General features: G+C 36.1%; 1 protein-coding gene across 4 annotated transcripts in view; it reads right to left on the bottom strand.

Annotated features, from left to right (window-relative positions):
- ebf1b (EBF transcription factor 1b) overlaps positions 1 to 15,461 on the bottom strand; it is a 120,647-nt gene that overhangs the window by 32,526 nt on the left and 72,660 nt on the right. For all 4 annotated transcript variants that reach the window (XM_043222041.1, XM_043222038.1, XM_043222040.1 and 1 more), the window contains exons 7-9: positions 11,743 to 11,824; positions 9,873 to 10,014; positions 2,376 to 2,506 (exon numbers count right to left, since the gene is read on the bottom strand). In XM_043222041.1, the coding sequence (XP_043077976.1) occupies positions 2,376 to 2,506; positions 9,873 to 10,014; positions 11,743 to 11,824 (355 nt within the window). The remainder of the gene's footprint in view (positions 1 to 2,375; positions 2,507 to 9,872; positions 10,015 to 11,742; positions 11,825 to 15,461) is intronic.

The raw sequence follows: 15,461 nt of genomic DNA, 5'->3' as shown, positions 1-15,461 counted from the left end.
TCGCAGAATGCAAAATAAATATGAAAAATAAATCCAAAATGGCTAAATGAGCCAAGAGAAATGCTGAATGAATTCAGAATAGCCTTCAAATATTCGTTTAAATTTTCCAGATTAATTGTTGACTGCAAAAGTAATCCCACTAAAAAGTAATCACTAAAAATAGATTCATATAAATAAAAAAATATTTTATGTTTATAAAAATAATATGTATATAATTTACTTATTTATTTTTATTAGTACATATTAGCTTATTACTGCTTGTTAGTCTATATATATATATATATATATATATATATATATATATATATATATATATATATATATATATATATATAAAAATTAATTAATAAAATAATAATAAATTAATTCTATACTATAATAGTATTAAGATTAAAAAATTTAAATAACACATTGCAAGAAAGAAACAACAACAGAAATGCTTGTGCTTGCATACTTATATGAAGTGTGTTATGCATACTTACATTGTGTGCAGTAAAGAAATAAAGAAAGTATTCTGTATACATGACCAGTTTAGGTTAGAGAACACTATTCTCTATTAGCACGTATATTAGTATTTTGGCTGCTTATTACCAATTATAAAGCCTTATTCTGCATGACCATGTTCTAGATCGCTTAAACCTACCTCATACTAAAACTAAACTACAAAAACTACGTTACTTAATCAATATGAAAATTATAGAAAAATATGCAATATTTCCAATAGTGAGTTAATAGTGAATGCTTTCCCTAATCTAAACTAATCTTAAAATCTAAGGTTTAAACAAAATCCAGTACAGTCATCAGTATACACTCTCACTAGTATTTCCGAATCGCTAAGTGGTTATTTGTTCCTAACTGTAGTACATACTACACATGCTATATAAAGACAGAAGGGCCCTTAGGAGTCCACAAAAGGACGTCTTCGAAGCACAATGCTAATGAATGCTGCTATTTGAGAATGACTGTGTTCAGAAAACGGTGAATGGGTAGGAGGAGAAGAAATAAAAGAAACAGATCTTTCTTGGACCCTCCCCTGCTCTTGTTCTCTTCCTCCCTTGTTAGATGCTATCTGTGGTAATCAGATCCCTGCTGGCACTGCAGCTGAAGGGAACTACGTGGCTCTTGATGGGCCCCCCGTGTACAGGGGTCAAGGGGTCAGGAGGTAAAGGTCACAAGGTTACGAGGTCCACAGGAACCGCTATAGGGAGATTTCAGCACAGTGTATTTAATCGGTACCAGATGTAGTTCATCACACACACACACACACACAGTCATTAGCTCGTTTAGCACTTAGCATCAGCAGATCAAAGGGGTTAGCTGAATATGCAGAGGGAAATTTGTATCAGGGATGGTGCTTGATGAACACTCAGTAGTGCTCATGAAGAGCACAGTCTGAAGTGAGAAGTACTACAAAACACTCCAGATCAATGTGTTTGTGTATGTGATTCACCACCACTGATTTGAGCACCTATTGAGCAGTTAGCCGGCGTCAAACTCAGCTGCTCGCTTTCTTCTACAAAGACATGTCAATTGAGCAGCTATTGAAAATATCACATTTCTTAATCACTTAAGCACGGTAGCTTAATCACCTGCTTAATGTTAATCTAGCACAACGCTAATGTATTCTGATAGGACAATGGGTCTCACTGACAGCTTCCGGAAACTGCATTGAACTAGAAGACTTTCATTAACGTTGTAATATCATTTAAACTAAATGTAGACAATTTGAACTTTGACTAATCATATTTTTGGAAAATAGTATGTAAGGAATTGACAACGGGCCATTGAATTGCTGCACACCTGTCAAAGCTTTCATGACACAAGCTTGCATAAATTTTTAATAATCCAACAGTCTAAAGATTAAAAATTCTCTCTCTCTCTCTCTCTCTCTCTCTCTCTCTCTCTCTCTCTCTCTCTCTATATATATATATATATATATATATATATATATATATATATATATACACACGTGTGTGAATATGTATATTATTATTATTATTACTATATATATATATACATATATACACACATATATTATTATTGCCACATGGTTACATAGTGTTACACAGTCCAAAACTTAACCTCAGTCCTAACCAGTTTCATATATTTAAGCAGCATACAACTACATTTTAAGGTGACAACTATTTTAGTTTAAAAACCTTCTGTCTCTAAAGACTGTGTTCCACTTTTAGCCGCTGAGCTGAGAGTTTGTTAATAATGTATGTTTCATATCAATCCTATCATAAGTATACTATGTGTGCCACACTTTATGTATAAATAACTGTAACTATTAATGAGATCACACTTTTGCAACCAACAGTGAGAAAAAGCAAAGTTCAGATGGACAGATGGTAATATATGACTTGCAAACTCACCTCGCTCCAGACTAACATGGTGCCGAAGATGACCTGCAGCCCGTCAAAGAAGTTGTCTCCGATGATGATGACAGTAGCACCTCCTGTTGTCCAGCCTTCACTGGGACTGATGGCTTTGATACAAGGTGCAGCTGCTTCCAGAAACGCCACAGGACCAATTTGGAGAAAGGAGAAAAATGAAAATGGACTTTAATCATCTGTGCTTAGTGTACTTATTCGATGTTAGAGGTCTTGCAGAGGACTTCCTAACATTCAGGATTAACACTGCTGTAAGAGTTGCGGATTTCAGGGTCAAAGGTGCCATTCGAATGCAGTTTATTTCATGGGGTCTGAGGAAAGTCTTGACACCTCCCGGTCTCTCATTTCAAGGCCAAAGCAGGAAACCAAAAACACACAAATGTCACTAAGAAAACTCACACAGCTGGATTCAACTAAGAGTCCCATACCACAGGCTCTGGAAAAGTGTCGGTGGTTTTCACAGCTCTCGTAGCACACATTAGGCGTAAAAACAAGGGATCACTTACACCAAGAATTCCAGTCCAACTCTACGCCCGGGCTGGCATATCCATACTTTGAGGGCACAGTAAGGAAATGCTTGGGTTGTAGCAGAACAGTGAGACATCGCCTCAAATTATGTGAGCTCTTTTAGCTTGAAAGATGCACTCAAAAACCTCAATACCTAAGTGTCCCCTATATACTGTACAAGCCATTTATTGAGGATTAAATCATAATTCCAGGGCTGATTTAAGATATTTTGGTATTGTTTTTTGGTGTTTCTTTACCTTGTAATGCTGTACTTTCAATATCCACGGGGTTGATAATGAAAATGATTCCAAACTATTGTTTCGGGAACTTTTTTATTGTATTTTATGAATTCACTTTATTGTTTTGCACCATCCCAGACCCAGACCCTTGATTTTGAAATATAAAAATCAGTCTTAAATATGTACATTTTAAATATGCACGTTTGTCCTTGCTTGAGTGTAATTATAAAAAACATGCAATGAGCAATGCTAATTAAGAACATACACTTAATATATAACTAGGGTAAGAGTTTGTTTAGGATTCATTGCTTATAATTATGCATAATGTACTGTTATTATCATAGTCAGAACAAGCAAGATGTGCAACAAGGACAATGTAAAATACAGTGGTACCATGTTTAATATAAATTACAATAATCTAAACAAAGAGTTTTTTTTTTAAAAAGCTGGTAACTCCAACAGTAAGTCAACTAGCAGTCATTAGTTAGATAATACTAGCAGCATAATACTGACTGTGTATATGTCAACTTATTATACTAACAATAAACTAACTCTTAACCAACAGTCTACTCTGACAGTTAGTAAACCCGTAGTTGCAAATTAATGAGAACTAGTTGACATGTAGTTACAAAGTTACTTATACTTCAGAATCAGAATCAACTTTATTGAATCAGAATCAGAATCAAATTTACTTCTTGAGTTAGTAGATTGTCTGAAGTAAACTAAAATAAAGTTTAAAGTGTATAATAAAGTGTAACCAAAAATATTTATACTGTATGAGTTACTATAAGTGTTTAATTTTAAATTAAGAAAGAAGATTTAGAAAGATTTTAAATTTGTGCACAGTAAAATGTGGTAAAAATGTTCTTTGCATTTCATATAAATCATCAATCAATCAATGATTACCCCTTACACACACACACACACACACACACACACACACACACGTCTCAAGAAACAATATGCCCATAGGAACTCTTTTTGCTAAATGGTGCTAAACTGGTGAAACTACTGAGAATGTCAACAGATCTCTTAAACTGGTATTTGGTTAAAAACCCACAGCCCAAGCGCTTATCAATTCTTCAAGTATCCTAAGAGAAGACATTACCATTAAAGTGCTGTTGTATGTCTTGGTGTAAATAAGGTGACCTTAGGCCTCCTGCTGTAGGAGACACGTGTTTTTGTCACCGGGCGTCGAGGTACAGCGGCTCGTTTAGCGTGTACTGTTTGTTGCTCTCCGCGGCGGCCGTGGATCAGTGGCTGAGTGAGAACGGGACCACCATGGAGAAAGGTCAGTTTGCTTATTAGAGCTGTCTGCTCCCCTCCGAGACGCAGAGTCTCGTGCTAGCAGGGGGCAAAGAAAGCAATTTAGCCAGCCGGCGTTTACCTGCATTTAGCTCCCAAATGCCAAAGCGTCACTCACAGTAATGAGATATAAAGAGAGGAAGGGTTGTGATGGGCCAGCGTGACTGTTAGATCCACACGCTGTGAGTCGGGTAAGATGTATTGTAACCTTGCTAGGCTAAGCTGAGCTGCTACAGTGAGCATGAAGAGTCAAGCAGCATGAGAAACGTGTCAATAGTGTCCAATGATCGGACACGTGAGATCCAACAAAACCTTTATGAGAAGCACAAAAATGATTGATGGCTGAAATAAATAGAAAATGAAAAAAGTATGATATATTTCATTTATGAGTTATTTTTTAGAATTCATTTTATAGGTAAATCTGTAATAAATTTACATTTACTTTACATTTACATTTTACTTATCTTTTTTTTTTTTCAATTGTTTTAATTTTGTAATCCACTGACATGGATTTGAATATGGTCATATATATTCATTTATATATATATATATATATATATACACACACACACACACACACACACACACACACCATATATATATATATATATATATATATATAGAATATAAAATTTAAAACTAATTAAAAAATATTAGGAATTTCATTAATCATTGAAATGAAACATGAATCAGTAATGCATTTTATTGATTCATTCATTCATTTTATTTGTTTTATCCACTGGAATGGTTTTAAATGTGTCCAAATATGTCCAATGGAGCTGAGAATATTTCTAACTCAAATATTCCAACATATTTAAAAATTAACAAGTAAAGGGTCAGGGATGTGTAGAATGAAGGGTATTATATATTATATAGTATAAATTATATATATATATATATATATATATATATATATATATATATATATATATATATATATATATATATATATATATATATATTTTTTTTTTTTTATTTTTATTTATTATTATATTTTTATATTTATATTTTTTTATATTTTTATATTTTTTTCAACAATTTCAACAACTTTCATGTCATGATCATTCATACTAATACAAAAATTAACTAGTAAGTAATGGCTAATGATTTATTAAGTATCATATAATGCAATTATATCTGTTAAAGTGATAAATGTTGGTCATTTGGAATATAATTCAAGTAAAGTTACAATAAAAAAAGAAAAACATCTGTGCTCACGAATTCAAAGGCTTGCCACATTTTTGAAATACCAATCATTTGATTATTGCATTTCAAAAAGCTATCATATTTAAAAGCTCAAAGGCCAAAAATGTAATCTGTGGCCAATATCCCCCCTCTTTTTTTGTAATTTGAAAAACATCCCCAAATCCTAATCACAAGCAGCTTTAGATTACTGAAAAGAACAACTTCTCGTGTTCCGTAAACACATGTTAATCTTCTCTTTTTACATGTCTTGCTTGTGTCAGACTCTAGAAAGGAAAGAAATCCAGACCTGGAGGGTGAAATGAGACATACAGACACACACTTTGGCGTTTGGTGGGGTGGTAAAGTAGGGAAGATGAGGTGCAATCTGTGGCGGTAATCTTGGCGTGAGTGGAGGTTTTTGGCGGAGGCTGAAATGGTAGCTGGATTAAGCAGATGGAGACGCATGAATCCATCTGATAGGATTAAACTTTCTGTGGCTTTCTCTAAGCCATCTGCTCACCATGCTGCTCTGACACACACACACACACACACACACACACACACACGTTTCATTTACAATGTAAAAAGTCTCACACACAAAACACAAAAGCAAAAGACAGGGGTACGAACACAGGGCAATGCACATCTGAGCAAGTACACTTGATTGATACAGTACAGGCACAAAAACACACAACTGAAGTCAAAATGAACCAGAACAATTTTAGGATATTCCTAGATGTGTCCTTTGGTGGCGTAATATATTTGCTGAAAATTTAACTAAACATTTTTTAAAAATGTTATCGTAATATCACACTGCATTTTCAAAAGCTTTTCATTACACTTTCGAAACGACCTTTTTTCATATTTTGTTGAGCTAAATAAGTAAGTAAATTAATATATAAATAAATGAATATCATTATTAATACTAGCTATTGATTTTGGGGGGTAGTAATAATAAAATAAAACTATATTTATACACACACACACACACACACACATATATATATATATATATATATATATATATATACAAGAATGCAAATTTTACATACACTGCATAACACTGAACAATAAATGATTAATCGATAACTATAATATTATTAATATCAACTCTGGCAATAGTTATAAACAATAATTCCTGTAGGTGAGCTTGGCTGTAGGTGTTGTGTTTCTTATTTGTTTCTCTGTTAAATCGTTTAAAAGTTAATATGGTATTTACAAAAAGACTTTTGAAATGAAAGTGAAACCAATTAGATTAAAAACGTGTTAAAGGTAGAAACTATAACCACAGAAACTATACAGCGATTTTAAAATCACTGCCCACATAAGGTATATAGCACATTAGTGCACCGTGGACAGATTGCATCCCCTTTCCATGTCCCTAGGGTTTGTGTTTGGTGCTCTGGGACAGAGAGCGTCTTCCGCTGGGATGCACTCAGCTGAGCCATTTTTCCTGTTTTCCTTTTCTTATAAACTCATTTAATGCTGTAGGCTGGAGTATTTGGGGTCACACACCAACCTCCAGCTCCAGGAGATAAATACCTCCAGCCAGTTGTTGTTTTCGGAGTAGCACTCCGTAGTTTATTCTAACTGCTGCTGTCTTAATGAAACATTTCAGCCCTGATCTGAGGTCAGTTTGGGACCTATTAGAACCTCATAAACCCAATTAATATCAGCCCTTTGCTCGTAATTCAATCTGCGCTCTTATACGCGATATACAATTAAATAACAGCAGTTACATGCACTAAACAACAGCGGAAAAACTTGGTGCTTGTGGGATTGTTTTCAGTCATTTACTGAGCCGCCAAACAGTAAAACGAAAACTTAACAAGCGCCACTAATTAAAGCTGCGGATTGAACGGATGTCCTGAGCATATCCATCTGAAATGTAATAAACTGAAACCCTAACCAAAATAAAAAAACAGAGGCTTACTGTCAATATAAACTGTAAATCTGCACTTTCTGTCTTTCGTCCAAATGCAAACAGACCTCCTGATAGCGCTTGATGCCGCCAGCACGCGGCCACAGACCCCAAGAGACCATCACAGCTTATCACACCATATTCATCCACGACCGTAAATCACCACATCATATGTTCCGTTCTTCCATCCAGATCCAACAAATTTCCCTGGACATCTAAATCCTTGACAGGCTAAATGGGACACTGATTGGATTGGTCGGACGTCTAGATAAATACTTCAAGAGTCTTTGTAAAGCACGGCAGTGTGGGCTTGGTCTTGCGCAGACGGGCTCGGGGAAAGCTAACGCTAAAGCTAAACTCCACCAAGAGAATCTGCGGGCTCAAAATATACAGATAATTAAAATCGGCCTATCCAAACGAATACTTTAGCTTTAGTGAATGAGGTACAAATGGCACTCCGATACATCATTTAAGCGAGGTGTCAATCGCCAGAAATCCAATGTGATGGATGGGGCGTCAAAAGCGGGATTTTCTGCTGCATTACATCAGCGGGGTTTCGAGGTGGATGTATACCGACAATGCTAAGAATACACAGCGTGCATTAACGCACTCATTTTTTAATAACAATATACGATTTAGCCATGTCTGTCAGAATGAAATAGCCATGGGAAAAAAAAAAAAAAACATTTGAGAGATCAATCAACAGGAAAATTAAAAAAATGCATTGGTTTGTATTCTGCAGCCATTTGTACTGGTATACAAAAAACATAACTGAGAGTATTGAGTAAACTCCTTCAATCCCATAATGCAACTCAGGTGTATGTGCGATCAACAGATATCTATCCACAAATGAATTTCTACTTATCTTTTGTTTTTATACAATTCAATGGACTATATTAGTGAAGTAATGTAGGCAATAGCGAGTGAGAGTGTAGGGAAGCTAAACTTAGCTTAGCTTAATTAGCGGTTTAGCAGTTTTCAAGATGGTGGGTAAAGAAATGCTCGTTATAAATGTATACTTCATTCAATACTGAAAAGCAATGATACTGTTTGAGATTGTTCGGCATTTATTTGTGCTGTGTTTGTTTTTGGTTATGCTATTAGCTTAGCGACATGCTTACAACAAATCTCTATGTAAGTAACAGTACTTTATTCTCAGTAGTACCTCCACATACCATGTAAAAACTATGTTAATTTCCCTTATGAAAATTAATCACGGTTTACTGTAGTAAAAGTCTAATAACTTATGTATACCATGGATTTTTGGTTTGATTTGCATTAAAAAGCTTAATTTTCATATGGAATGCTAGTATGGTACAGTAGACGTCCCATATTTAAAAATCCATGCTTTTGAATTAAATGTATCTGGCTCTGTGCATAATTTTTTATCTTCTGCATTCAATTAAACCCCACCACAGTAATTTCTGCAGATGGAGGGATGGGTTAAAGGAATGAGGGAGGGCACAGGTTAGTGCTTTAATTAATCTCTGCTTCATCTTTTACTCTCTCCGCACCACTGGAGAAGTGACTTAAAGGGCCAAAGCTCACAGACAGCTCCGACAGCTAAGCGTTATCTCTCAGCAACTCATTCACACATGCTGGATGGCGTTTAAGATTTTGTATCAACGCACTATTAATAAAATGTAGACTTGTGTGTGTGGTTATTGTCAGAGGCTTGCAGAGGCTTACTGCATATTTCATCACAGTATAATAAAGTGTGGGTCCACATGATCTGTCAGGGTCCACGTTTACAAACTAGCCAACCTCATCTTGCTCCTTCTGATGCCATTTTTCATTTCTTCCTGTTCCAAACCAATTGGGATGGGATGAAGAGGCAGAAAAGGCTTAGCATTTTGAATCGGTTTGTTTAAATCAAAGTGCCTCTATTATGGATTTTTGAAAGCGCACCATGTATAAGTTATCGTCTCTCAAAAGAAAGAGTCGACTGAATCATTGAAACGAGTTGTTTTTAAGAGGCCCGAAGCCGTTTCATGATGACTCAAAGTGAAACGTTAGCCTATTGCCCACCCACTGGTTGCACATGCAGACCTGGGAAGACGTGATTTTCGTTTTGGTTTGAAAAAAATGTTAATTCATTCTTTGTAACAAGTTTGTCACTTTTGAAGCATTAAAAGCTCAAAAACACTGCTTTGAATGAAATCGACCAATCACCGATGAATTGTCGTTTGGGAGTCAAATAAGGTAAAAAAATGCAAAATGAAAGTGTTTTTTGACCACTTTAAAATTAATTAAACTTCCTAATTCTATTTATCAGGCAATTTAACAATCCCCAGTCTTGATGTGAAATCCACAGTAACTTACCGTGCTCCAGATATGACGGCGTTCCCTCCGACGGGTCCAGTCGCCGAGCTCTTCTGCCATGTTTGGAGTTGTTGTGCACGAACATATTGTCCGAAACAGCCAGAACGTGTCCTTCTACGCTCACTGTCGTCGACACAACCACCTGCAAAGAAAGGTTATGTGCATAAATGACGGAAACATAATTTTATCTATTTGGTCTCTTTGAAGTAAAGCGTGTCATTTTTGCACCTTTAGGGGCAACAACTGGAATTGAAGCCTCACGGATTAAAGCACTCGCAGTCTCTGATAATTTCCATGCTATACACTAATTAACACCGCATACAAAACACACTTCTCTGCCTGTCCCACAATGCCCCGCTCTCTCCGATTGATTGCTGATAGAGGTTGGCTCGGATTAATTCAATTAAAAAGCGGGCAGTACTTGTGCGCCCTGAGACAATGCAAAGAACGTAATAAGTGTTGGAGGATGCCATTATGAGCTGCACAAACGGGCCCTCTTATGCTGCAGAGGCCCCCTGGTACCCCACATAGAGCCTCTTATTTCAATTGCTGATGAGCTTTGAGAGGAAATTCTGCCTCTTCAAAAAAGAAAGGACGCGGTTAAGAGAGGTAAGTCTCTAAGGGACGTGGCTAAGCATATACTTTCATTTTCGTTTTATTCTCTCTCCCTATCTCTTTTTTACTGCGCACAGTCCTTGATGCTTAGAGGCGTGATTCCCTTTAATATCTCATTTGTTGCTTCTAGACAGCAATGAAATGGACATTAAAGAGACAGTTTACCCAAAAATGAAAATCACCCTCTGATTTACTCACCCTCGAGCCTTCCTAGGCGTACCAGACTTTCTTCTTTCAGACAAATACAGTCAAATATCCTTTCTTTTCCAGGCTTTTTAACAGCAGTGAATGGCGTTGAGATTTTGAAGCTCAAAAAAGCGCATCCGTGCATTATAAAAAGTACTTCACACAGCTCTAGGGGGTTAATAAAGGCCTTCTAAAGCAAACTGATGCATTCGTGTGAAAAAATATTGATATATAAAACTTTATAAACAGTATGTACAGTAGTATGGTTTAAGGGTTAGTAAATAATGGAGTCATTTTTATATTGAGGTGAACTGTCCCTTTATTTGAGAGCGCAAGCAGCCACCGCTCTATGCCATCACATTGTGTATGTGTGTGATGGAAAGCCTCTCCTGCATTTTTGCACGCTCACTGTGTAAAATATGACTGCTGCTAATTACACAATCACTGTGAGTTCACTCTGCAAATGATTCGTTTATAGACAGAACTATACAGACAGCTGCTGAGATAATATCTTCAACGCTGAATATTGATCCAGCACAGCCTTTTTCTCAAAGATTTGAATGCGAAAGCAAGCAAAGTCAAATCATGTTGATCCATGAGTATTAGAACAGTGTGAAGACCAAATTAATAAGTAGTTGCGAGAAACAGTGAAAGTGTGTGTGTGTGTGTAAGAGTGCTTGTGAAAGCAGCATGGGTCACATACCAATGAATGACTAGAGGTCAAGGTCTTGTGTTTTTTTTGCAAAGCAGTGATGGGTTATTTACTCAATGTCTCACACTCAAACACACGCGCACTGCGTGAGTGACACTGTTGTGCAATTATGCAGAGTGTGTTTACAGGCTCGGAGCCAGATCTGTAATACCATCAAATGCTGTAGAGAGTAAAACTACACGCAGATAAAGGAATATTTCACACACAAAACAAAAACATAATAAGAGCACAATTACCCCAGATATTCCGCACTGGTATACAAAAACTCAGAGATGGAAATACAGAAGGACGGATGGCGGGAAATGTGAGCAGAAGTAATGGGCTAATGAATGAAAAGGCTAAATATAAATGGCTTACCTGAAAGCGCCGCATGTCTCGTGGATTTCCTGCATTCTTCAAGCAGTTCTGATTACATTTCAGGAAAAACTTGAGAAAGAATCTGCAAAGAGTAAGAGGACCTACTGGTTAGCGGAGCGTTGAAGGAATCCATTGAATGTTCTGAAAAGCCATTACAGAAAAGATAAACACGGAATAGATAAATAGGCCTGTTGACCGGTTCTAAAGTTCGCCAAACCTCTGACAGTGAAATTAGACAGAACCAATTAGGAACAAAAATGTTGGTTCTGATGCCACAGGAGAACCTTTGTAAGTTCCACAAAGCTCTTTTGATTCCAGCGCTTAAGAAAACACCTAAACTGGTACCTTAAAGATCCCTTTAAATAATTTGATGAGCGCAATTTTCTTATATGTTGACATACTTCTTGTTAAAACAGCAACTAGGGGTACGGCATATAATAGTCTTTGTCTTTTTTTTATAGTGAATAGCACACTTGAAGTGTACTTTATGCACTTTTAGGAGTACAGTAGCATGCCATTGACAGTAATAATACTGCCAAAATATTATTTTAATATATATGTTGCAACCACTATATAAGCGTCAAGATCAAAAACTATTGCAAGATATTGGATTAAGCTTTTGTAAAATGGTGAATATATATATATATATATATATATATATATATATATATATATATATATATATATATATATATATATATATATATAATGGTGAAAAAAATGTTCCACTTTAAATAATATATATATATATATATATATATATATATATATATATATATATATATATATATATTTATTTATACCATTGTCTTTTGTTCAAATACAAATATTGTTCAACACTCTGCCCCAGAGAATGAAATATCTGCAAAACAGGTTGTTGATTTTAAAAAGGTTGCTGAACTGAAGAACCACAGTACAATTTTTAAAGAGACTATGAGCTTTTACACATCCTAAAAGTTCAGCAACACAAACACATGCACAGACAAACACACACAGCAACAGGCAGTGTGCTGAAATGTGGTGCGTCCATCTGTCGCACGGGAAAACGCTGCTAAGACAGCTCGCCGATTCAAAGACACACACACACACGCAGTCCCATCCAAACAGAAAAACATGTCTGTCTCTCCCGTAATCATGGTAAGCAGAAAGTGGGCACATTCATGGGCACTAGCACAAACCCTTCACTCACAGACTGGTATTAGAGCTGTAACAGCACAATACCAGCTGCTCTGACTGGCATACAAACTGTGTGTGTGTCTAACTGGATAATGCCATGGCACACACCCGTCTGTCAGGACCTTTTTTCTCATGTATTTCTCTCCTGCCTCTTTGTTTGCAATTCTGTCCCGTCTTTTGTCAATATGACACTGAATGTGTTATAAAATGAATCAGCTATTCTTTCTGTAACTCGGTTTCAAACACACCCACGGCTGCCCCGTTCCAAAAGCATCACTGCGACATAAAGCCCGTTCCAAAAGGTCGGTAACTTAATTGTGCTGCCTAGTAAGACACCTCATTTTAGCCAAATCTAAAGGCAGAGTCATATGCATCCTTCACAAAAAAGCCAACAATCCAAGAATGCACTATTAAAAACGTACTCATAATTCATTCAAGAACATGCAATTCAATTAAAAACGAAGTTGGAAAATCTACTTAGTTTTAATACAATGGCGCTCCGATATAAGGCGTCCAAATACACTGTAGCTGTGCATTTGTGTGTGTGTGTGTGTATCCATTTTGATATGTGCTTTTATAAGAGTCAGGTTAATATCAGGAGGCTGCTTAATACTTTTGACCTAATGTGGCCCGACAAGCCTAGTTATGTGGCAAAGAGCACTCAGGTGTGTGTGTATCATCTCATGAACACACACTCACACACTCACAGTCATCCTACAGTTCCATAATTGAAAGGACCTTGCTGTCGTCTTCAGTTAAGGGCACTCCAATGAAGGCCAATTACTAGAGAGGTTGAGTGTGGAGCCGTACTTACTTACACGAGCTAACAGTGAGACACCTGTGACCTCTCCACAACAGATCACAATACACCACCGCTCATGACTTCAGCAGAAACACCACCAAATAAAACAAACCTCCTCAGAGTAAAATAATGGATGCGAATGAAACACTTCTATTTTTATTCAGGATCTTCATTTGTGTTGCCTGGATCGATTCGTTTATTAGTGTAATTAATTTATACAATCTATGATTAGTATGTTTTTTAAACAATTTTTGCATGATGAATATACAAAGACATGATTTTTAACTGAACCAGTTTCAATTTAAATTTGTATTTTGTCTACTGCAGAAAACACAGATTTCTATTCTGTTCTATTCGATTTGATTCTATTCATGCATCATTAAGACATTAGGTAAAGATCATGTTCCTTGAAGTTTAAAAAAAGTATTTTTTGATTATTAATATGCTTTGCTTAGGACTTAATTTGGCCAAATTTAAAGACATATATATAAACATATATATAAACATTGACGCTTATGAATGATTTTGGGGTCCAGGGTAACACATTATATATTATATACATATATTATATGATATTATATTAGTATACACTCTTTTCAGTCATGATCAATAGATCAGTGTTTTAATCGAAATTCGCTCAGTAAACATGTATGGTGAAACACGCAGAGCATGATGAAATGAATCACAATATATGATATATAATTGGCATAATTTAAACACTCACAGCACGGTGTTATTTTAGCTTGTTCAGCTCCTGGTTGAACTGGATTGTGAGCGGCTGATGATGAAGAAACAGGTTTTTGCAATTCGTGAAATTCAGTAGGGCTGATATCATGATGAGAGAAGCTTTTGCATGAGGTAATCTAATTTGGTTAGTAAATGCAAAACAGTGGCCATAGCTGCCTGTGCCATATTCCTGTATGGTGCGAGCCACACCAAGAGTAAATGAGCCCATGTGAACAGCACAGCAGCATAAATTATTCACGGGCTGAGATGGCAATTATGGCTCTGAGCACAACCAACATTAATATTTTATGAGGGCTAACGCACACTTCCAAGTGAATCAGAAAGAGAGAGAGAGAGAGAAAGAGAGAGCGAGATTGGGAGAGGGGGGTCTTCCCTATCCACTTTCTTTGTATTTTTTGGGTCTCTCTCTCCTTGAACTCACTCACTTGGGCTCCTCCTCTCCCAGTCTCACCAACTAATCTATTCTGCATGATTTAAATTATATCATTCATTTTATACCATTCAAATTATACCAAATCGCCCAAGTCCATACAAAGAGATTTAAAGTTGTGTTATTACACATTTCTAACATAGTAATAAAGCAGTTATAACATGCATTTAAGTGGTTTCGCTTTATAGTACTGCCGTGTGTATGTAAAATCGCTTGCTAATAGGAACGAAACATGAGAAATACACTTTAATTTGAGCAGATCAATCAATCTGTTGAATACTGGCTCCTGATGTAGTGGTGAGAATTCAATGCTGACAGCAGCAGTCACATGATACCACTATTGCAACAGTGTCAATACCATCATGGCAAGAGAAATACTAGACATATTCTTGTGTGCATTTACATATGTGCGTAATAAATATTTTAGGCATTATTTTAAAAGAGGCATATTTTGTTAAAGTGAATACAGAACCCATATAATCCAAACTTGTTCTATTACACACACTCCCTATATTCTATCATTTATCCATTTCTGCAAATCATGCCACTATCGGTAATTAAATA

This window comes from Puntigrus tetrazona, chromosome 21 (genome assembly GCF_018831695.1).
Source record: "Puntigrus tetrazona isolate hp1 chromosome 21, ASM1883169v1, whole genome shotgun sequence".
Lineage (NCBI taxonomy): Eukaryota > Metazoa > Chordata > Actinopteri > Cypriniformes > Cyprinidae > Puntigrus > Puntigrus tetrazona.
The sequence above is the reverse complement of the archived record's forward strand: the minus strand, read 5'-3'. Positions and strand labels throughout refer to the sequence as shown.